This window comes from Pseudophryne corroboree, chromosome 9 (genome assembly GCF_028390025.1).
Source record: "Pseudophryne corroboree isolate aPseCor3 chromosome 9, aPseCor3.hap2, whole genome shotgun sequence".
NCBI classification, from domain to species: Eukaryota; Metazoa; Chordata; class Amphibia; order Anura; family Myobatrachidae; genus Pseudophryne; species Pseudophryne corroboree.
Window position 1 is genome coordinate 305,874,113 of NC_086452.1, and position 23,794 is coordinate 305,897,906.

The 23,794-nt window shown below is 44.3% G+C and overlaps 1 protein-coding gene across 1 annotated transcript in view; it reads left to right on the forward strand.

Moving 5' to 3' along the window:
- Positions 1–23,794, forward strand: part of GUCY2C (guanylate cyclase 2C) — a 507,960-nt gene that overhangs the window by 478,762 nt on the left and 5,404 nt on the right. The window contains exons 22-25 of the mRNA XM_063941528.1: positions 6,917–7,109; positions 15,542–15,716; positions 21,177–21,275; positions 23,402–23,496. Coding sequence (XP_063797598.1) covers positions 6,917–7,109; positions 15,542–15,716; positions 21,177–21,275; positions 23,402–23,496 — 562 coding nt within the window. The remainder of the gene's footprint in view (positions 1–6,916; positions 7,110–15,541; positions 15,717–21,176; positions 21,276–23,401; positions 23,497–23,794) is intronic.

Genomic DNA, 23,794 nt, shown 5'->3' on the forward strand with positions numbered 1-23,794 from the left:
CCTCAATCAAGTCTGTAGTTGCCTGTGAATTAACGGTGGATACCGGAAACACGTTTCTCACCACCCAGGCTGCCAAGGCCTGAGTTATCTGCTTTGCAGCAGGATGACTGCTGTGATATTTCATCTTCCTCGCAAAGGACTGTTAGACAGTCAATTGCTTACTGGAAGTAGTACAAGTGGTCTTCCGACTTCCCCTCTGGGATGACGATCGACTCCCAGCAGCAACAACAGCAGCGCCAGCAGCAGTAGGCGTTACACTCAAGGATGCATCGGAGGAATCCCAGGCAGGAGAGGACTCGTCAGACTTGACAGTGACATGGCCTTCAGGACTATTGGCTTTCCTGTGTAAGGAGGAAATTGACACTGAGGGAGTTGGTGGTGTGGTTTGCAGGAGCTTGGTTACAAGAGGAAGGGATTTAGTGGTCAGTGGACTGCTTCCGCTGTCATCCAAAGTTTTTGAACTTGTCACTGACTTCTGATGAATGCGGTCCAGGTGACGTATAAGGGAGGATGTTCCTAGGTGGTTAACGTCCTTACCCCTACTTACTACAGCTTGACAAAGGCAACACACGGATTGACACCAGTTGTCCGCATTTCTGTTGAAATAATTCCACACAGAAGAGGTGATATTTTTTGTATTTTGACCAGGCATGTCAATGGCCATATTCGTCCCACGGACAACAGGTGTCTCCCCGGGTGCCTGACTTAAACAAACCACCTCACCATCAGAATCCTCCTTGTCAATTTCCTCCCCAGCGCCAGCAACACCCATATCCTCATCCTGGTGAACTTCAACAGTGACATCTTCAATTTGACTATCAGGAACTGGACTGCGGGTGCTCCTTCCAGCACTTGCAGGGGGCGTGCAAATGGTGGAAGGCGCAACCTCTTCCCGTCTAGTGTTGGGAAGGTCAGGCATCGCAACCGACACAATTGGACTCTCCTTGGGGATTTGTGATTTAGAAGAACGCACAGTTCTTTGCTATGCTTTTGCCATCTTAACTCTTTTAAGTTTTCTAGCAGGAGGATGAGTGCTTCCATCCTCAGGTGAAGCTGAACCACTAGCCTTGAACATAGGCCAGGGCCTCAGCCGTTCCTTGCCACTCCGTGTCGTAAATGGCACATTGGCAAGTTTACGCTTCTCCTCAGACGATTTTGATTTAGATTTTTGGATCATTTTACTGAGCTTTATTTTTTTGGATTTTACATGCTCTCTACTATGACATTGGGCATCGGCCTTGGCAGACGACGTTGATGGCATTTCATCGTCTCGGCCATGACTAGTGGCAGCAGCTTCAGCACGAGGTGGAAGTGGATCTTGATCTTTCCCTATTTTACCCTCCACATTTTTGTTCTCCATTTTTTAATGTGTGGAATTATATGCCAGTATCAATAGCAATGGCCTACTACTATATATACTGCGCACAACTGAAATGCACCACAGGTATGGATGGATAGCTTACTTGACGACACAGAGGTAGGTAGAGCAGTGGCCTTCTGTACCGTACTGCTATATATTATATACTGGTGGTCAGCAAACTGTGCAAAACTGAAATGCACCACAGGTATGGATGGATAGTATACTTGACGACACAAGGTAGGTAGAGCAGTGGCCTACTGTACCGTACTGCTATATATTATATACTGGTGGTCAGCAAAATTATGCACTGTACTCCTACTATATACTACAATGCAGCACAGATATGGAGCGTTTTTCAGGCAGAGAACGTATAATACTGGTGGTCACTGGTCAGCAAAACTCTGCACTGTACTCCTCCTATATAATACTGCTGGTCCCCAGTCCCCACAATAAAGCAGTGTGAGCACAGATATATGCAGCACACTGAGCACAGATATGGAGCGTTTTTCAGGCAGAGAACGTATAATACTGGTGGTCACTGGTCAGCAAAATTTTGTGCAAACAATAGATCACAATTAGTGCGCCTGAGCCGCCGAAAAGAAAAGTGGTTAGAAGTATCACCAATACTCCCGATAGACAGAAATACAACAAATAGTTTACCACCTTTTATCTCAGGCGCTCCTCAACTAATACAGTGTTCAATCTCTCCGATTTACAGGAGACATATGCCCTTGGAAAATGGAACATAAAAATACATAGTGTGATATTGTAACAATGGGAGAAGACAGGTAAATCAATCTCTGGAGGTGCCAGACTCGTACCGCATCAGGTGGTCTACTATTATGTAGACAATTGCGCAGTATTTAGAGCGGGTCACCGTCTTAGATATATCCTGACTCCTTCCAACGTCTCGGGAGTGTCCCCTTCTTATTCCAACCCAAGGTGCATGTGAATAAAAATGGTACTCCAATAGTGCATTACCATAAAAAATTTATTCACAAGATTTAAAACTTTAAAAGGTGGGTTCTTACCAGACTGAATGGTCTGCATGAAACAGTAGACAAAAGCATTTGTTACAAATCAAACAACCAGGCGTCCCCAGGAGTAGTTGTATACAGCCAGGCAAGAGCTCCACACACGTCCTGCTACCTTCACTGGTCAGCAAAACTCTGCACTGTACTCCTCCTATATAATACTGGTGGTCCCCAGTCCCCACAATAAAGCAGTGTGAGCACAAATATATGCAGCACACTGAGCACAAACATGGAGCGTTTTTCAGGCAGAGAACGTATAATACTGGTGGTCACTGGTCAGCAAAACTCTGCACTGTACTCCTCCTATATAATACTGGTGGTCCCCAGTCCCCACAATAAAGCAGTGTGAGCACAGATATATGCAGCACACTGAGCACAGATATGGAGCGTTTTTCAGGCAGAGAACGTATAATACTGGTGGTCACTGGTCAGCAAAACTCTGCACTGTACTCCTCCTATATAATACTGGTGGTCCCCAGCAGAGCCGGCCCTAGGCATAGGCAAACTAGGCAATTGCCTAGGGCATCTGGTATGCCTAGGGGCACAAGCAGCTTCTGCTGATTAAAATTATATGTGGCATGCCTATATTCTGTGTGTAGCATTTTGTATGCAGATACAGCCACAGTCGCACACAGTATATAGGCATGCCGCATATCATTTTAATCAGCAGAAGCTGCTTGTGCATCCTAGCCACATAGCAATGCAAAGAAGATGCATTTTCATAGAAAATAGGCACATGACGTTAGCAGAGCTGCCAGTTGACTCACGCCAGGAACTATATGTGTCATTATGTGTATAAGGGCATTAATAATGTGTAACATTTGTGTAAGGGGCACTATGTGTGTCATTATGTGTATAATGGCATTAACAATGTGCGGCATAAGTGTAAGGGAAATTATGTGTATAAGGGCATTAATAAGTGTTGGCATAATGTGTAAGGCGTATTATGTTTATAAGGACATTTTATAATGTGTGTCATATGTGTAAGGGGCATTACTGTGTGGTATTATGTGTAACAAATGCATTACCAATGTGTGGCATTATGTGTATAAGGTGCTCTACTGTGTGGCATAACGTATAGAAAGGGCACTACTGTGTGGTCTAATGTGAATAAAGAGCAATATGGTGTGGTGTAATGTGAATAAGGAGCAATATGGTGTGGTGTAATGTGAATAAGGAGCAATATGGTGTGGTGTAATGTGAATAAGGAGCAATATGGTGTGGTGTAATGTGAATAAGGAGCAATATGATGTGGTGTAATGTGAATAAGGAGCAATATGGTGTGGTGTAATGTGAATAAGGAGCAATATGGTGTGGTGTAATGTGAATAAGGGGCACTATCGTATGATAAATTGTGAATAAAGTTGCACTACTGTGAGGCATAATTTGAATTGGTGGTACTATTGTCTGGCCATGCCCGTTGCCAGCAAATACACATACCTTTTTTGGGCTGTGCGGATGTGCACACTGTTTTTATTTAAATTACAGGGGGTAGGAGAAAAAAAAGGACTGCTATGGGTGAGGGGTGATGGTGCTGGGAAAGGGGTGCAGGGTCAGAGGCGGAACTAGCGGTGGTGCTACAGGGCACCAGCCAAAATCTTGCCTAGGGCATCATATTGGTTAGGGCCGGCTCTGGTCCCCAGTCCCCACAATAAAGCAGTGTGAGCACAGATATATGCAGCACACTGAGCACAGATATAGAGCGTTTTTCAGGCAGAGAACGTATAATACTGGTGGTCACTGGTCAGCAAAACTCTGCACTGTACTCCTCCTATATAATACTGCTGGTCCCCAGTCCCCACAATAAAGCAGTGTGAGCACAGATATATGCACAGCGCCGTAACTACCTATGTGCCATGTGTGCCTGGCACACAGCGCAGTTACACTGAGGGCGCACGGCGAGCGGCATGTAATGAGTCAAATTGACTCATTACATGCCGCCTCTGCTGGGTGCCGTGCGCCGCGCTGGAGGGAGATCAGCGCCAGAGGCAGAGAAGGAGGGAGGGGGACTTGAGCCACAGCAGCGCTATGTCATTGGTAGCGGCGCCGCTGCAGCACTCCCCTCTCCTTCTGTATTGGCTGCCCGGCGCTGCTGTGAATGCTGGGATGCGGTTCCCTCATCCCAGCATTCTCAGCAGCGGCCAGCCAATACGGAAGGAGAGGGGAGTGCTGCAGCGGCGCCGCTACCAATGACATAGCGCTGCTGCGGCTCAAGTCCCCCTCCTTCCTCCTCCTTCTCCACTGTGGCTGCCCGGGATCTCTGCCAGCACGAGGAGCCTGAGAGATGGTAAGTATATAGCTCTCTCTTTCTGTCTCTCTCTCTCTCTCTCTCTCTTTCTCTCTCTTTCTCTCTCCCCTTCTGTCTCTCTCTCTTTTTTTTTCTCTCTCTCTCTGTCTGGTGTCTGTCTGCCGCAATGTGTAAAAAGGAGGACTGGCTGCCGCAATGTGTAAAAAGGGGGACTGGCTGCCGCAATGTGTAAAAAGGGGGACTGGCTGCCGCAATGTGGAAAAAGGGGGACTGGCTGCCGTAATGTGTAAAAAGGGGGACGCTGTCTGCCGTAATGTGTACAAAAAGGGGACGCTGTCTGCCGTAATGTGTAATAAGGGGGATGCTGTCTGCCGTAATGTGTAATAAGGGGGACGCTGTCTGCCGTAATGTGTAATAAGGGGGACTCTGTCTGCCGTAATGTGTAATAAGGGGGACGTTGTCTGCCGTAATGTGTAATAAGGGGGACGCTGTCTGCCGTAATGTGTAATAAGGGGTACGTTGTCTGCAGTAATGTTTAAAAAAGGGGATGCCGTCTGCCGTAATGTGAAATAAGGGGGACTCTGTCTGCCGTAATGTGTAATAAAGGGGACGTTGTCTGCCGTAATGTGTAAAAAGGGGGACGCTGTCTGCCGTAATGTGTAAAAAGGGGAACGCTGTCTGTCGTAATGTGTAATAAGGGGGACGTTGTCTGCCGTAATGTGTAAAAAAGGGGATGCCGTCTGCCGTAATGTGTAATAAGGGGGACTCTGTCTGCCGTAATGTGTAATAAGGCGGAACTGTCTGCCGTAATGTGTAAAAAGGGGGAAGCTGTCTGCCGTAATGTGTAAAAAGGGGGACGCTGTCTGCCGTAATGTGTAAAAAGGCACGCCTTCTGCCGTAATTTGTAAAAAGGGGCTCTACCCGGTGTAGTGGCTCTACTGTGCAGCGTAATTTGAATAATGGAGACTACTATGCACCGTAGTATGAATTGGCATTATTGTGTGGCCACGCCCCTTCCCCAATGAAGCCACGCCCCTATATATATTTTTGCGCGCCTGCGCCGCGCACTGCTCCTGTCTTGCGTAGGGGGGGGGCGCCAATGCCATTTTTTGCACACAGCGCCAAAATACCTAGTTACGGCACTGTATATGCAGCACACTGAGCACAGATATTGAGCGTTTTTCAGGCAGAGAACGTATAATACTGGTGGTCACTGGTCAGCTAAACTCTGCACTGTACTCCTCCTATATAATACTGCTGGTCCCCAGTCCCCACAATAAAGCAGTGTGAGCGCAGATATATGCAGCACACTGAGCACAGATATGGAGCGTTTTTCAGGCAGAGAACGTATAATACTGGTGGTCACTGGTCAGCAAAACTCTGCACTGTACTCCTCCTATATAATACTGCTGGTCCCCAGTCCCCACAATAAAGCAGTGTGAGCGCAGATATTTGCAGCACACTGAGCACAGATATGGAGCGTTTTTCAGGCAGAGAACGTATAATACTGGTGGTCACTGGTCAGCAAAACTCTGCACTGTACTCCTCCTATATAATACTGCTGGTCCCCAGTCCCCACAATAAAGCAGTGAGCACAGATATTTGCAGCCACCTGAATAAAACTGAGAGGACGCCAGCCACGTCCTCTCACTACCATTTCCAATGCACGAGTGAAAAATAGCGGCGACACGCGGCTCCTTATATAGAATACGAATCTTGCTAGAATCCGACAGCGGGATGACGACGTTCGGGCGCGCTCGGGTTAACCGAGCAAGGCGGGAAGGTTCGAATCTGCCTCGGACCCGTGTAAAAAGGGTGAAGTTCGGGGGGGTTCGGATTCCGAGGATCCGAACCCGCTCATCACTTATATATATATATATATATATATATATATATATGATATACAATATATCAAAGGTTTTAACAAGGTAGAGGAGGGAAATATTCTTCAATCCAAGAAGTACTAGAACACGAGGACATACACTGAAACTTGAGGGAGATATGTTCAGAGGAAATTTGAGAAAAATGACTTCACAGAAAGGGTAGTAGAAGAGTGGAATAGCCTCCCATCAAAGATGGTTGCGATTAAGACAGAAGAGCAATTTAAACATACTTGGGATAGACATAAGAGTATCCTTACTAAGACCAAAGGAACAAATAGGGTTGAAGTTGCCAAATAAATAAATTAAAAGGGCAGACTAGATGGGCCAAGAGGTTCTTATCTGCCTACAAATGTTATGTTTTTATGTTTCCATTAATGTGTGGTGATTGCAGGCCTGTCGTGAAGTCCCTTAAAGAAACAGGATTAGTGGAACCAGAATTTTTTGAGGAAGTCACCATTTACTTTAGTGATATTGTTGGATTTACAACCATCTGTAAATATAGCACACCGATGGAAGTCGTAGATATGCTGAACGATGTATACAAGGACTTTGACCACATTCTGGACCATCATGATGTATACAAGGTACTAAGTTGAATTAAATGTAAACACATATAATAAACTGACCTTGACAGCAAATGTGTCATCAAATAATAGATGATAAATGTTTATGCAGAAAAATACTTTAGCCACTTATCTGGCAAATATATATTTTTACAAAACTTTACTAGAAATTGTTCATTTGTTTAATGAATGAATTAGGTTAGTAACATCTAGTAAAAAAAAACAAAAAAAAACAACACCTACAGTAGGGGCAAGGGCGTAGCTACCGGTGACATGCGGTGGGGTGAGGCAGGTGAGGCAGAGCCTTTCCTGTCATACTTACGTTTAAACCAGGGTTTTTGACTGAATAAAATATATGAAAAATACTGATAATTTGTTTGAAATATCTTCTTTGCAATATTCTAATAATTTTTATAGCCGAAACTCTGGAGTAAAAAGTCTATGGCAGGTGAGGCAGTGCATCACCTATGTATCCTTTCCACACATCTCTAATTAAAACTCACCAGATTTCCAGGAGTTTATACTGCTGCACCTGTGTATAATGCCCAGATGTAGTCTTTAGCTCATATATTGCATGTAAATCTGGCTCTGGGGTAACCAGTGCCTCCTGAGCCATTTAGCTCACCGCACGTCCCTGGTAGCTACCATAGGTGGAGGGAGTGCAGCTGCTATGGGGCCCACTTTGGGTGATATCTAGGCGCTCTTACAAACCTTTTTTCTTGGGGCCTACAATATACTGTATCTAGTTATGCCACTGGTCTTACTAATTGTAATGTGGTGTAAAATTACCACTATCCCTTTAAACAGGGACACACATGTATAACATAGATTCTGTAGCTGGCTGACTTCAAGCCTGTATTTCACTTGGTTTTACTTTTAGTCAGCCACAGAACCTGTGTAATTCATGAGTGTCTTGGTTGAAAGGGATAGGATGGTAAGCCTATATAAAATGAATTGGATGGCATTTTATGCTACATAATCTGAACTGGGAATCTAATGTGTCACAATATGAAATGGACGCACTGAAATGTGGCATAATATTAAGTAGGGGGCGCTGTAATGTGACATAATATGAACTGGGAACACTGCATGTCATAATGGGAATTGGGGTCACTGTGTTAGATAATGTGTACTGGCAGCCCTGCCAGTAGAGCACTACTATGTTTCATAAATAAGCTAGGGCACTACTATGGGGCATAGCATTAACTAAGGTACTACTATGGTTCAGAAAATTAACTAGGGCACTATTATGGGGCATAAAATAACTGCGTTGGATACAGTAGGCGCCTCTCTAGAAGAATTGGGACAGGGGCCCCTTCAAAATGTTGCTATAGGGCCCACTAAGTTATGGCTACACCGCTGTGTTGCCATTCCAGGCAATTAAGTTGTTTCGCTGGTTGATGTGAGATAACATGAAGAGCTTAGTTACTATATTCTCTTATATTTTCATTGCAGATAGTTCATAAGCTGTAGCCATGCTTATATCACTGCAATTATAATTATACATTATTTTGCCGAACCAATAAAAAGAGAACTGTATGAAACACTAATATTTAGTTCAGTAACTGCCAACATATACATTTCCGCATATATGCAGAATGTGCAGATCATCTTGGATCATAGTATGTTTGCAGCTCAGCACATGGCTATTTTGTATGCACCTTCTTGAGCACAAACGATGGGACTGATTCTGATTTGTAAGTAAAGCTTTAGTAGTACTAACAAAGCAAATTATTCTAGTGCTTTTATTGCATATAATTAAATTGGCTAAATTGTCACATTTTTAATTGCCCAGCCACAGATTCACTACTGTATGTGCCTGAGGTTGCACACCAAATGCTGCTTGTCAATAGACAGGCACTTAGTCCAAAAATCAGATTAATGTGATACTGCGCTCATATCAAAACGAAGCCTGATACAGAAATCACCACGCATATAATTAACAATCAATAGAATTTATTTATAGTAAAATAGCAACAGGTTGCTCACCACACTATAATAACATTAAATATACATACCGCCCAGCTTTTGAATCTAGGGAGTAGGGACCTGCTGCGCCGTAGGCATGGCCTTAGTTGGAGGGACAGGGCCTAGTGCAGCAACACCCCTTTTCATAAATGTAGTGGGGTGCCCAACGCTCCCTGTGCAGCTGGACAGCGCCCAGACCATGCACTCTCAAATGCTTAGCCAAGTATCTATTGTGGCTGGCCATACAGTACCTTTAAAAATGGTCCCCTACCACTGCATTCCCCTGGTGGGACTTCATGCCCCAGTCCGACACTGGAAGGTGGATTATATCTAACTCAAATTGCTTCCTCAGCGTACTAATGTCCCAATAGAGACTTTACTATGTCCAGAGGAATTTAGCTTGCAAGTGATCTATTATATGTCACTGTGTTCATGCCTTCAGTGTAGCTGAGCATTTTATAGATGAGACCAGCATGTGTCTCTCCTTCCTTCAGGTGGGTCTCACAAAGTGGATTTAATGAAGCACTCCTCTTTATTGATAAATGAAACTGCCCGGTTCATATGTGCAGGCACCAGTGTAAAATGTATTAGCCGGGAGCACAGTTCTTCTGACTCAGCTGTGGGAGCCTGTGAGTCTTTCTGGCTGACAGTAGTGGTGTTCATTGAAGGCTGCACCCAACTAGCATATTCGTCTTCTGAACTTATGCGTGGTTCCTCACACAGGTACTTGTATTACACAGTCTCCAGGGGCAGGTAATAGCAGGATTTCCCTTTCATTTTTGCTTTGCTTGCAAATCTGACTCAGACCCTATGGGGGACAGAGGAGAATTTACCACAAGGCAACCAAGGCGGCTGTGAGGGGACATGGTACAATCAGTGAAGGGGGAAAGTAATATACAGTATTGTAATAGAATATAAGAAGGAAAACCAACAAATAATGTAAGAGGCATAAATCAGGTATGAAAATATAGTGCTATTTATTGTTTGAAGGAGGTGGGCCCTAAATTGGTATCTTGCTTAGGGCCCCTTGAGGTCTAAATCCACCTCCGATGGGGGAGATGTACTAAGCAGTGAAAAGAGTGGAGAAGTCACCCAGTGAAGTTGCCCATAGCAACCAGTCAGCTGCTCTGTATAATTTTATAGTATGCAAATTATAAATATTACTTCAATGCTGATTGGTTGTCATGAACAACTACTCCACTGGCTCACTTCTCCACTCTTTTTTTTTACTGCTTAGTACATCACCCCATGTCTGGTTTACAGTAAATTTTCAGGTCCTATTTATATAACCCTCTTTAGTGCAATCTTGTCGACTAGCTCCATTAAGTACACCATTATATCATATGAACATGATGAGTGTGTGTTTAGCACACACTCATCTTGTTCATTATATAGGGGCCTATTTATCACCATCCGCATCCAGGATGCGGATGACAGGTGATAAAATCGCCCAAACTCGCACTGCGATAATTGATTACATCGCAGGGATGTATCAATTATCACATGCAGGAACAGAGCTTGCGGTCAAGCTCTGTCCCTGCGATATCTCTTCTCAGCATCATCAGGGTATTTTTCGTAAAAAATACCCCGATGTCTTGCTGCGCATGCGCCGCCCCCACCGACATCACCACTACCGCAGCCGCCCGGTCGACTCCCCCCGTCGCGACTACCCCGCGCGCCACGGACATCCCCCCAGCAGGATAATATACTCACCAGTCCATGGAGCCAGTCCGCGCTGCTTCAGGAGGCTGTCGGGCGCCGGGTCCTTCTCCTGCGCTGTGACCCCCGGTGCTGTAAAGTGCGCTGCCATTTTGCAGCGTCACTTTACTGCACCGGGGTCACATTGCAGAATATGGGGGACCCGGTGCCCGGCAGCGCTCACCGGAGCAGCGGACACCGGCTCCCTGGACAGGTGAGTATGTTTTGTTTTGTTTTTTACTTTAAAAAAAAAAATTTTACACTGTGATCAGCTTGTGTGTCCATCGGACACACATAGCTGATCACCCTGCTGGCTCCCCGCTCAGTTTTTTCTGCCATGGGCAGAGAAAGCTGGGCAAAAGGGTGCTTATCACACAGTGCTGCCCTGTGAACTTGCCAGCATGAGCTGGCGAGATTATCACAGGGCACACTGCGGTATTTTTTCACATTTTTTTTCTAGTAAATTTGGCCACAACACATTTCCCATTATAAGTATGGGGAATGCGATGTGGGTTACTAAAGAAAGTGAATTAAAGGGTTTGGAGCAGTTTTTCACGAAAACTGCTCCAAATGCCCTTTAATACATTCAGGTGATACTAAAATAATGTGAAAAGTGGGTGAAAACACCCCTTTTTCCACATTATTTTAGTAAAAATAATGTTAATAAATAGGCCCCATAGTGAGTATATAAAATACTTTATTATTGTATGTTAAAAAGTAAATATTTTGAAGATCAGCAGCTGCTTAGTAGGCAAAAGGGAAGAGAAAGAAAGGAAGCTAGTGGATGAAGAAGCAGATTGACGAAATTAAAACACTGGTGTGGTTATGAAAAGGGAAAAAAGGGGATTATCCAACCTTCCAACTGCTGAGGTCTTTGAAAATGGCTAAAATAGACATAATTGTCCCAAAAGACCTACTTTGTTTACTTAATGCACACGTTAGGGGGATATACAGTATAAGTTTCGAGTTTGTAACAGCACCAATTTTTTTAGCGGTTTCATTACTGTATTTAAAGTGGAGATATTTTTCAAGGCAAAACCAGGCTGACTATAATTGACTATAAAAATGATTAGAATAATACAAAGAAGATATTTCTAATACATTCTTTGTAGTTTTCATATTCGTAAAATAGTACTCTGGCGTATCCGTTAGTATGACAGGAAAGGCCCTGTCATACACATCTCAGTACACTGCATGTCACTGCTGTACAATGTAGCTTACTCATTTGCATTGTGGAATTTAACAGAGGCAGAACTCTCATCTAGATCAGTGGTTCCCAAACTCGGGGGGTAATTCAGACCTGATCACTAGTGTGCGTTTTTTTGCATCCCTGCGATCAGGTAGTCGCCGCCTACAGGGTGAGGAGGAATTCGCTATGCAGGTGTGCGATCGCATGTGCAGGAGAGCCGCACAAACAGTCTCTGCACAGCCCAGGACTTACTCAGTCGATGCGATGATCAGGACCGGAGCTGTCGTCACAAATCCTCCCACAAAACACTGGGTCCCTCCTGTGTTTTTTTGGACACTCCCTAGAAACGGTCAGTTGCCACCCACGACTGCCCTCTTCCTGTCAATCTTCTTGCGACCATCCTGTCGCTGTTCATCGCTCCCTGTCGCTGCGGACCGTCGCGCCTGCGCATTGCAGTGCATGCGCAATTCAGACCTGATCGCCCGCTGTGCGCAAATGCACAGCAGCATTCAGGCTTAAGCTAGCCCCTCGGTCCTCAAGGAACCCTAACAGTTCAGGTTTTAAGGATATCCATAGCTCAGCACAGATGGTTAAAAAAAAATGGACTGATGTCCTAAGTATGGCACCTGTGCCTAAGCATGGTTATCCTTAAAACCAGGACCTTTAGGGTGCCTTGAGGACTGAGTTTGGGAACCTCTAATCTAGATTTAAAAAATGACTCCTGGAGGGCAAATTTTATAAGTATCATACTTGCTTTGCATTACCCATTTTGGGCCTTTCTTTTTGCCCTTGTTATAATATATAAGATGCTAGTGTAGTAGTGATTATTACTGTTAGTAAACTGTCATTTGAGATAACATATATTAGGATGCAGTCATTAGATTGACATTTATAATGTGAACACCACAATCTCAACAGTTACAGTATGATGTTGACATTGTGAAAAACAAGCAACTTGTTAACATTGTCAGAATGTCGACATTGTGGTTAGGCTGCAGGCTGGAGGATTAAGATAAGGCACTAGTGGGAGGTTAGGGTTAGGCTGCAGGGAGGCAGTTAGTGTTAGGCACTAGTGGGAGGTTAGGGTTCGGCTGCAGGGAGGCAGTTAGTGTTAGGCACTAGTGGGAGGTTAGGGTTCGGCTGCAGGGAGGCAGTTAGTGTTAGGCACTAGTGTGAGGTTATGGTTAGACTGCAAGGAGGAAGTTAGTGTTAGGCACTAGTGAGAGGTTAGGGTTAGGCTGTGGGGAGGAAGTTAGTGTTAGGCACTAGTGGGAGGTTATGGTTAGGCTGCAAAGAGGAAGTTAGTATTAGGCATTAGTGAAAGGTTAGGGTTAGGCTGCGGGGAGGAAGTTAGTGTTAGGCACTGGTGAGAGGTTAGGGTTAGGCTGTGGGGAGGAAGTTAGTGTTAGGCACTAGTGGGAGGTTAGGGTTAGGCTGCAAGGAGGAAGTTAGTGTTAGGCACTAGTAGGATGTTAGGGTTTGGCTGCGGGGAGGAAGTTAGGGTTAGGCACCAGTTGGAGGTTATGCTTAGGCTGCAGGGAGGAAGTTAGTGTTAGGCACTAGTGAGAGGTTAGGGTTAGGCTGCGGGGAGGAAGTTAGTGTTAGGCACTAGTGGGAGGTTAGAGTTAGGCTGCAGGGAGGAAGTTAGTGTTAGGCACTAGTGAGAGGTTAGGGTTAGGCTGCGGGGAGGAAGTTAGGGTTAGGCACTAGTGGGAGGTTAGTGTTAGGCTGCAGGGAGGAAGTTAGTGTTAGGCACTAGTGAGAGGTTAGGGTTAGGCTGCTGGCTAGATGATTAAGGTAAGGCACTAGTGGGAGGTTAGGGTTAGGCTTCAGGGAGTAAGTTAGTGTTAGGCACTAGTGGGAGGTTAGGGTTAGGCTGCAGGGAGGAAGTTAGTGTTAGGCACTAGTGAGAGGTTAGGGTTAGGCTGCAAGCTAGAGGAAGTTAGTGTTAGGCACTAGTGGGAGGTTAGAGTTAGGCTGTGGGGGGGAAGTTAGGGTTAGGCACTAGTGGGCGGTTAGGGTTAGGCTGCAGGCTGGAGGATTAAGGTAAGGCACTAGTGGGTGGTTAGGTTTAGGCTGCGGGGAGGAAGTTAGTGTTAGGCACTAGTGGTAGGTTAGGGTTAGGCTGCAGGCTGGAGGATTACTGTAAAACACTAGTGGGAGATTAGGGTTAGGCTGTTGGGAGGAAGTTAGTGTTAGGCACTAGTGTTAGGTTATGGTTAAGCTGCGAGAAGGAAGTTAGTGTTAGGCACTAGTGGGAGGTAAGGGTTTGGCTGCAGGCTAGAGGATTAATGTAAGGCACTAGTGGGAGGTTAGGGTTAGGCTGCAATGAGGAAGTTAGTGTTAGGCACTAGTGGGAGGTTACGGTTATGCTGCGGGGAGGAAGTTAGTGTTAGGCACTAGTGGGAGGTTAGGGTTAGGCTGCAGACTGGAGGATTAAGGTAAGGCACTAGTGGGAGGTTATGGTTAGGCTGCAGGGAAGAAGTTCGTGTTAGACACTAGTGGGAGGTTAGGGTTAGGCTGCAGGGAGGAAGTTAGTGTTAGGCACTAGTGGGAGGTTAGGGTTAGGCTGCAGGCTGGAGGATTAAGGTAAGGCACTAGTGGGAGGTTAGGGTTAGGCTGTGGGGAGGAAGTTAGTGTTAGGCACTAGTGTTAGGTTAGGGTTAGGCTGCGGGAAGGAAGTTAGTGTTAGGCACTAGTGGGAGGAGGATTAAGGTAAGGCACTAGTGGGAGGTTAGGGTTAGGCTGCAACAAGAAAGTTAGTGTTAGGCACTAGTGGGAGGTTACGGTTATGCTGCGGGGAGGAAGTTAGTGTTAGGCAGGGAAGAAGTTAGTGTTAGGCACTAGTGTTAGGTTAGGGTTAGGCTGCGGGAAGGAAGTTAGTGTTAGGCACTAGTGGGAGGTAAGGGTTAGGCTGCAGGCTAGAGGATTAAGGTAAGGCACTAGTGGGAGGTTAGGGTTAGACTGCAGGGAGGAAGTTAGTGTTAGGCACTAATGGGAGGTTACGGTTATGCTGCGGGGAGGAAGTTAGTGTTAGGCACTAGTGGGAGGTTAGGGTTAGGCTGCAGCCTGGAGGATTAAGGTAAGGTACTAGTGGGAGGTTAGGGTTAGGCTGCGGGGAGGAAGTTAGTGCTAGGCACTAGTGGGAGGTTAGGGTTAGGCTGCGGGGAGGAAGTTAGTGTTAGGCACTAGTGGGAGGTTAGGGTTAGGCTGCGGGGAGGAAGTTAGTGTTAGGTACTAGAAGGGGATGATGGTTAGGCGTAGTGATTAGGATTAGGATGAGGGAGTAATACTCACTGGAACACTAGAGGATCATAGGTCTTACCTGGAAGTGACAGAATGCCACTTAGGCAGCCATAATCTGTACTGGTGGATGTAACTAAATTCTGGGATTGGCAGACACCATGTCATGCAATTTATCTGAAGCTGAGGCTATAGTTATGACGACAGTGGTGTTTCAATCAAGCATCACCATGTCATCGGCCGGCACATTGTAAAACTATACTTTACTGGTAATTTGACTTTTTTAAATGAATCAATATGAAAATAGCGTTTGTGTACAGTTTTTCCTACCTGTACATGTTTTTGTCCTCCTCAGGTCGAAACAATTGGAGATGCCTACATGGTGGTTAGTGGGCTTCCAAACCGAAATGGAAATAGGCACGCAGTGGATATATCTAGGATGGCTTTGGATATCCTTAGCTTTATGGGCTCTTTTGAACTACGTCATTTGCCAGGCTTACCTGTCTGGATACGGATTGGAGTTCACTCAGGTATGATTTCTTCTGTCAAAAACAGAGGAGGGATACTGTAAGCTAATTCACAGGATTTACTTTATTGTCAAACAAATTACACTGAATTTAATTCCTGAGTTGTTTATGGATTGCTTTGACATCAATGCCGAAGACTCAACGTAATAATTAATAGCTATTAGAAACATAATATCCAGTATTGATGCAAAATGTTCAAAAGATATTACATAATGTATGATAACCAAGCTATAAGTTGTGGAATTGTATTTGATCATACAGTAAGCTCATCAACTGTGATCCCCATTCCTCATGAAAAACTAAAAATAAATTCAAGAGAGAGCTGCAAGGGGGCCTTTCATCTAGGTCCCTCTAGTATTTATAGATGAGGGTGAGGGGAATGAGAGGTTGTTGCGTATAGTCAGTTCAGCAGTGGATAATCAATATTGCATGTTACTGGATATCATTGGCTGGAAAGAATAGTCATATAGCAGAATTTGTTTAAAAGCTTCAGGAGCAGATATATTTGTACACCTGATCATAGTGTAAGAAGACTTAGGGTCATATTTATCATTAACAGCAATTTCAATGCAATTTTGAGGTGATAAATATGGTATAATGTAAACTACTGTACCACTTGCATTTATCATAGTTGGGTCCCCGTGACAGAACTTCTAACAAATCCCTTTGCCGGTGATGGCTTAGGAGCTTTCATATTTGGACTTGGCAAGAGTACTGTGCATGTGCAGTGCCGGGCTGTGTGTGCATAAGCGGGGGCTAACGGAGGGGATTCCTCTGGATCTGTCTTCGAGAAAAGTGTTGGAAAGTAGCCCATAGGCTGCTATAGGCTAACACCATCTGAGCAGTTCCACAGCCCCCATAGAAATTTGCCTTTATGATCAGCTATGAAGGGACCTTCTTACATCCTGAGGATACATAGCTCTTCCAGGAGTCACCAGAAAGCGTCTGTTTTCAGGGGATATCTAGCACAATGACTTTCATAAATATGCAATGTCACAGCCACTTATAGTACATGTACACCGTCTTGCTCCAAAAAGTTGCCAGCCCATATACTTCTGAATACATCTAATATTCATCTAATATTGTTTGCAAATTGTTCTGTACATAATGAAACACATGCTGTATGTAGCCTTACTTAACCTATCAATCATATCTCAGGTGGTATTATGTTTAATAACTTATGTAAGGTTATGACATCACTTCACTCATTAAGGGGCAGATGTACTCAGCCTTGGAGATAAAGTAGAGAGAGATAAATTACTATCCAATCAGCTTCTGCCCAGATTTATCAAGCATTGAAGAGTGCTAAAGTATCAACCAACACGCTCCTCACTGCCATGTTACAGGCTGTGTTTAAAAAATGACAGTTAGTAGCTGATTGGTTGGTACTTTATTACCGTGCAATTTAGCTCTCTTTCCAAGCTTTGATAAATCTCCCCCTTAGTTATTTACACAATTTAAATATAATTAGAGAGAAAGAAAAGTAAATTAAAGTGCACCAATCATCGATAAACAGTGGTGGTGATGATGACTAGGATGACCAGCAGATATGGAGGAATGTACTGATTTGGCTACAGCCTCACCAGCAAGTGGGACTAGCAGAGTCATACTGTACATTTTTGCCATTCTGTCAAGGCTGAAAAGCCACCTAAAGTACAGTATACCTTATAGACAGTTTCTTTGTTGCTGGTCGATATGGAGCTAGAAGCCATCCTGTCTCAGATCTCTCTGTAATCCCCTTCCAGAGGTGGACTGAGAGCTATTGTGATTAGTCTGTGGGACCAGTGTGGGGTCTAAGAAAATAACATAGATGCCAGAGATCATACCTTTACCTCAAGGGAAAGGAAATGCAAATATATTTAAAATGAGAGAGTGTAATACCTAGTGTAGTTAACCAGAGAGACTGTAGAAAATGTTGGGTTTGGAGAAAGTCAAAAAATTATTTGGGTTTAAGATTGGGAAATCTACGCTGTAGGGCATCAACGGTCAGCCAAGAACCCCTGTCCAAGAGGTTTTTAACAATTTTTTTATTGGTTATAATCCATGGGGTGGATAATGAGGTAGAAAGATCCAGGAGAAGATTAGGGTTGGTTTACAGCTTAGCTAGGGACGACAGCATCGATTGTCCCTGCTTTTCGCTGAGAACCTAAGAGTTGGCAGACCTCACCCAATCAATTCTGTGTCCCCTAATAGACCCCACACATTAGAAATGGAATACAGCCCAAGATATTTGGCTGCAATGTACAGACATGAGAGAGTGTGAGATGGAGCAATGGAAGCTTCAATAAGGCTGATGTGGCTCCACCAAATAATGTAGTTTGATTCAGTGAATCCTCAACTTCCACCTATAGTGGCTTTTTAAGTAATGACAGCCTGATACAGGGATGTCTATTCCAGACAAATCTGACAAGGGGTCTCTGGAGAATACTAAATACTGAGAATGGTACTTTATAGGAGGGTTTGAAACTACAACGACATACCCTTCAACTGTATCTTTTTAGCAGGTACAGTACCTTTTTTTATGGTCTGTACCGATTTTTGGCTCTCCAAATTTCCACTGAAAGTATAGGAAAAGGGACGTGGTCACGCCCCCTTTTCGAATTTGTACCGATTTTTATGTGTAAAATGTTGGAGGGTATGCAATGATCTTGCCCAGAGCCATTTCTTGTGGTGGGCGAGCGTTATTACATGAAACTCTGCCCCCAGGTGGAGTACTAATGACGGGGAGGAGGGGGAGCCCAGGAGGACACTGACAAACGGGCGAGCTGAGGGAGATGATGGCGGCCGGGTGGACGCAGCGCAGTAAACACACCAAAGACAACTAGACAGCCATGGCCACTGACATTACACTGTGTAATGTCAGTTGCCAGGGCTGTGTAATGCTAGTTGCCACGGCTGTGTAATGCCAGTGGCCAGGGCTGTTTAATGCCAATTGCCAGGGCTGTGTAATATACACAGCCCTGGCCACTGGCATTACACAGCCCTGGTAACTGGCATTACACAGCCCTGGCAACGATCATGACACCCATCCCAGAGCATAAAACCTCTGGCAACCAGCATGGATCCAAGAACATGAAACCCCTGGCAACCAGCATGGATCCCAGAGCATGAAACCCCTGGCAACCAGCATGACACCCAGCACGTGAAACCCCTAGCAATGAGTAGGTAATTTAAAAGTAATCAGAAGCTTTACGGTAGGGCATAATGTATCAAGGGCATTGTGGTGTGTGTGGCATAATATAGTGCAAGGGGCATTACTGTGTGTGGCTTAAATGGTGGAATTTTTTTTCCCTGTGGTGGCCGTGATCTGTTGGTGCAGGGTCAAAAACTTGGGTGTAAGGCAGTCTTTTCCGACTAGACCACGCCCATTTGAGCTAGGCCATGCCCATTTTATCAAGGTCACGTCCATTTTAGCAAAGTCACGCCCCCCTTGCCGGGAGTGCGTGCGCGTTCGATGTGTCCACATTTATATTTTTTATATCTATGGGGGCTGCACATTTTTTTTATGTCAATTGGGGGGCTCATTTTTAAATCTCGCACTGGGAGCCAAATTGGATTGAAACAGCCCCCCCTGCCCAGCCATGAAATAATAAAGCCTTAGAGAATTACAGGTCTGTTTGTATCTTGGTAAGAAGTCTAGGGAAGTTCTCATCATAAAATGACTCATAGGAGGCAATGATACAAATCCACAGGTATTTCATTTTTTTTTTCTGCCATTTAAAGTTGAATTGGATAATGAGATGACTGCAGTCTGGAGAAGGGAAATTTAGTAGCATTGCTTCAGAAGTCAAGATATTTATTTTAAAACCTGATAGATTGCCATATATATCACAATTTTAAAAAGAGGGAAGGGAAATGCAAAGTTGGAGGAGATTTCATCTGCAAACAATGGTCTAGATTTATCAAGCCTTGGGGAGTGATAAATTGCATGGTGATAAAGTACCAACCAATCAGCTCCTAACTAATTTTAAACACAGCCTGTAATATGGGAGTTAGGAGCTGGTTGGTTGGTACTTTATTACCATGCAATTTAATACTCTCTATGGCTTGATAAATCTGGGTCAATATCTTACTCTGGAGCCCTCCTAACACCACGCAATGCACAGTATTGCAGGCTCTAATAGCCACAGTGGGGGATACTATCGCAAGGGCAAATATACTGTAAGGGGGAACAAAAGGTTGCCATTAACAATAGAGACATGTTTCAGGGGACACCATTGACCATGGCCATGGCTGAAGGGCAAGTGTTGAGCATTTCTCACTGTTGAATTAAGCTGCCAGTTAAGCCAAAGTAGTGTAGGGAGTGGGTCATAAAGTGTCAGGAGGTCCTTTCAAATCCCTTTTAACATCAAGGGATAGAATAATGGCGGGGAATTTTATAAAAATGTATTATGTGGACCATGTCAATGGTGTGCCTCATATTGTCCCGGACCTGCCTACCAGGTACAGTGTTGGACTGGGACATGAAGGGCCCACTGGGGGAATGCAGTTATAGGGGCCCATACTTAGGGGTGTGACCAGCCTCCACAGAGGCTTGAAATACACAATAGTTTAGTGCAGTATAATGCAACATATCTACCATGTATAATACAAGTGCATAGTTTGGAACCTGATCCCTAGAGGAAGGAGTGGGCCCTCAGGCAGTGGGGCCTACCGGTGGTTTCCCTGGTACCCCTGTGGGCCAGTCCGACCCTGACCAGGCATAAAACACACTTGATCATAGAGAAGAAGCGTGGGTAAAACCATATTAAATCTGTTTGCTAGTATTTTGGCATAAAGTTTCATATCGATTGTTCAGTAAGGAAATGGGATGGTACCTGAGTCCACTATAGAAGCCCATACCTTAGGATGCGGTCATAATACCAGCAGTCGGTATCCCGGCAGTCAGAAGACTGACAGTGGGATCCTGTCTGCCAGAATCCTGACATATTCCTGAGGTTAGTACTGGGGTTAAGGTTAGGCACTGGGGGAGTGTTAGGGTTAGGCTGCCAGGGGAGGTTAAGGTTAGGCTGTGGGAGGGGATGATTAAGGTTAGGCTGGAGGAGGTTAGGGTTAGACAGCAGGAGGGATGGTTAGGCTTCAGGAAGGGGAGATTAGGGTTAGGCTGCAGGACGGGTGGGTTAGGGCAAAAATACTTTATGGGATGTGTCGGGATTTTGTCCATCTGGTTCCTGCTGTTGGTCTCCCGACTGTCAGGATCCTGATAGCTGGTGTTTTGTACCCAACCCCTTACCTTCTTTAGGGATCATAGAAATTCTAACCTAAGTGATTCTCGGGACCAAGCAGCACCATCTAGGATTGAGTTAAAGAGAGAGTGGAGGTGGGGGAGCAAGATATCAGAAAATGTTTATAATATGCTGCTGTAAACCTGTCAGGGCCTGGGGCCATGCCAGATTACTCATAGGATGACCCAACATTTGATTACCAGATTCAATAATAATTTTAACTGTTTGTACCACTCAGGACCATGTGCTGCCGGTGTTGTTGGGATTAAAATGCCCAGATACTGCCTATTTGGAGACACTGTAAACACAGCTTCACGGATGGAATCTACAGGATTGCGTAAGAATAATTCAAAATTAGCTCAGGAATCTTTTATTGTGCAGCTAAACTATATTTCATGTACATTCCTCATTATTGATTATAAGTATAATTTACATTTCCCCATTGGCTGTTAATGTCTGCACCCGCTGAGTGCGGTGTCGTGCTGTGCTGACTGATCGGCAGCACAGCAGACACTGGGGGAGGGTGTAGGGAATCCGCGCACACACTGTGTCTGTCTGATCACATCATTTGCAACCATATCGGCTGACGCACTGCCTGGTGTAGTCGCAAACAATGCGACCATGCCAGGCAAGTGGTTAAAGGAGAATCTTCTTTTTTTTATTTTCCCTCCCATGACAAGCACAATAGCAGGAAGCACCCAAAGAAGCACCTTTTCAGATATCAATTGTGGCATCATCACCATTGTTAAATTTATGGGAAGGATTCTCTTGTAAAGATTTACAAAAGTTGTTGCTTTTCTGAGGCATAAGACAAATTCTCATTAAGAATGTATTTTTAATGTGTAAGTTTCAAATGCATTTTCAACTATAGACATTTAAATTACAGTTTTCATTGTAAATCATTTATTATAGCAAACTTACTGTATAATATTTCTCATCATGGGGCATAGTAAGAACTTTTGAAGTTCCAGGGCAAGATTTAGTCGTTTCTAGAGAGACGCAGCTGTTGCAGTACTCTAAATTCAAGCTATGCCACATTATAGTGCCATCAGCCCACATTGGTGGGATCCTGCTTACAGTGCTTCCTTGCTGATACCCCAGCCCTGCAGATGGTGATAACCCACCACATCATCTCATTTCATAAATAGATCTGTGGTAAGCCAAGTGAATTAGCCTGGCTCTCACTCCGAAACACACATTATGTCACTAGAGTTCCTAAATGTTCCATAAATGCCCCTCAAATCTCCCAACATGCTATCAGAATACCCAACATGCCCATTGTATGCCCAACAGACCCTCCCACATGCCCTCAGACATCCTCACTTTAATGCCTCTCAGATCCACTATAGGCCCTAAAACCATCCTATGTGCTTGTGCCCCTGAGTACAGTATACTGCCCAAAACAATGCTATCAGGGACCTTAATGGGACAATCTTGAATTTAGGATGCAAATATTATCTCGCTTACCTGACCCCAATTCCAACACTTTAGGAGGCAGCACTTCACATACACAAAACCAGGAATTACCCCACCACGCTGAATACTGTGTACCAGAGGTGGTTCTCAAGAACAACAGGGTGGTGGGGGTTGAGGTAGGGGAAGGTTGTGAATGTGTTACTGATGTGCCCTTTTACATCCCTGCTGCGATGCAAGGATGCCGCATTTTAGCGGGGAGCATGTGATCGCATGCTCCCGTTATGCCATAGACTTGAATGGAAGCCAGCATGTGTCTGCCTCCCATTAACTTCAATGGGACCCAGCAGCGATGCGAACGATTGCAGCATGCCACGCTATATTCCCATCGTGGTCCCCCTATGGTAAGATGCTATAAACAGCAACAACGTAGCGGAACATATCTGTATGTATAAAAAAAAAACTTGAAAAATTGTTTCAAAATGTTCACAAAATTACATTATTATTTTGGTTTTGTATTTAAACAAAATGTCAGCCTTTACTTATGTACTGTTATTGTACTTTAACAGTACATAAGAAAATTTGCTTTTTACATAATGTTTATGTCATTTAAACAAAAGTTAACATAATAAAAATGTGGGTTTTTGGTGGCATTATTGTGGTTCAAGTTAAAACACATGAGAAGGGATGCCAACTCCTAGCAGAGAAGGTAGTGTATTTGTAAAGTGTATATTGGTGCGTGTTTGGGCCATGTGTGGGTGTGTTTGAAAACCTGAATCTTGGTAAATTTGTGTGATGTATTGTAACTATTGAAAGTACTTGCAAGTTGCTTCGATGGTGTATTTAGTAGTATTTGGCTTTTCACCCGTGTTTTGCAGATAGAATCACATTTGTTAACCCATGTTTAGCGTTAGTAAATCTCCATGTTGTGAAAACTGGTCAAATATGCCCGAGAATTAATTCTCGACCAAACACGAATCTAATCTAGCCCTAAGAACCCTAAGAATTAAATTATTTGTATTTAATATAGATTTTTTCTTTAAATAACAGCTTTACGAATACATGTAAGTAAATCGACCATATCCATTCTGAAAAGGACAGATTGTGAGTTTCAGTATGAAGTAAGAGGAGAGACTTTTCTCAAGGTATGAAACACATGGGAAGCTATTGTATAAACTGTTTCAAATTTAAATCCTATCCAAAATGCAAACACAAGGGTCGGTATTCAAATACCCGTGATCATTGATCACGGGTAATTGTGTTGCCTGGGGTTATTCAATTAGCCCCAATTAGCCTGCGCAAGATGCAGCTTTTTGGAGATTTTGTTTCACCTGCCTTAGGTAGGCGAAGCAAAATCCCTGAAAACAGCCCCGTTTTTGTCCAAAAACAGGGCTGTTTCTACAGAAAATACACAGGTTTCACTACTGAACCTGTGTGTTTTCG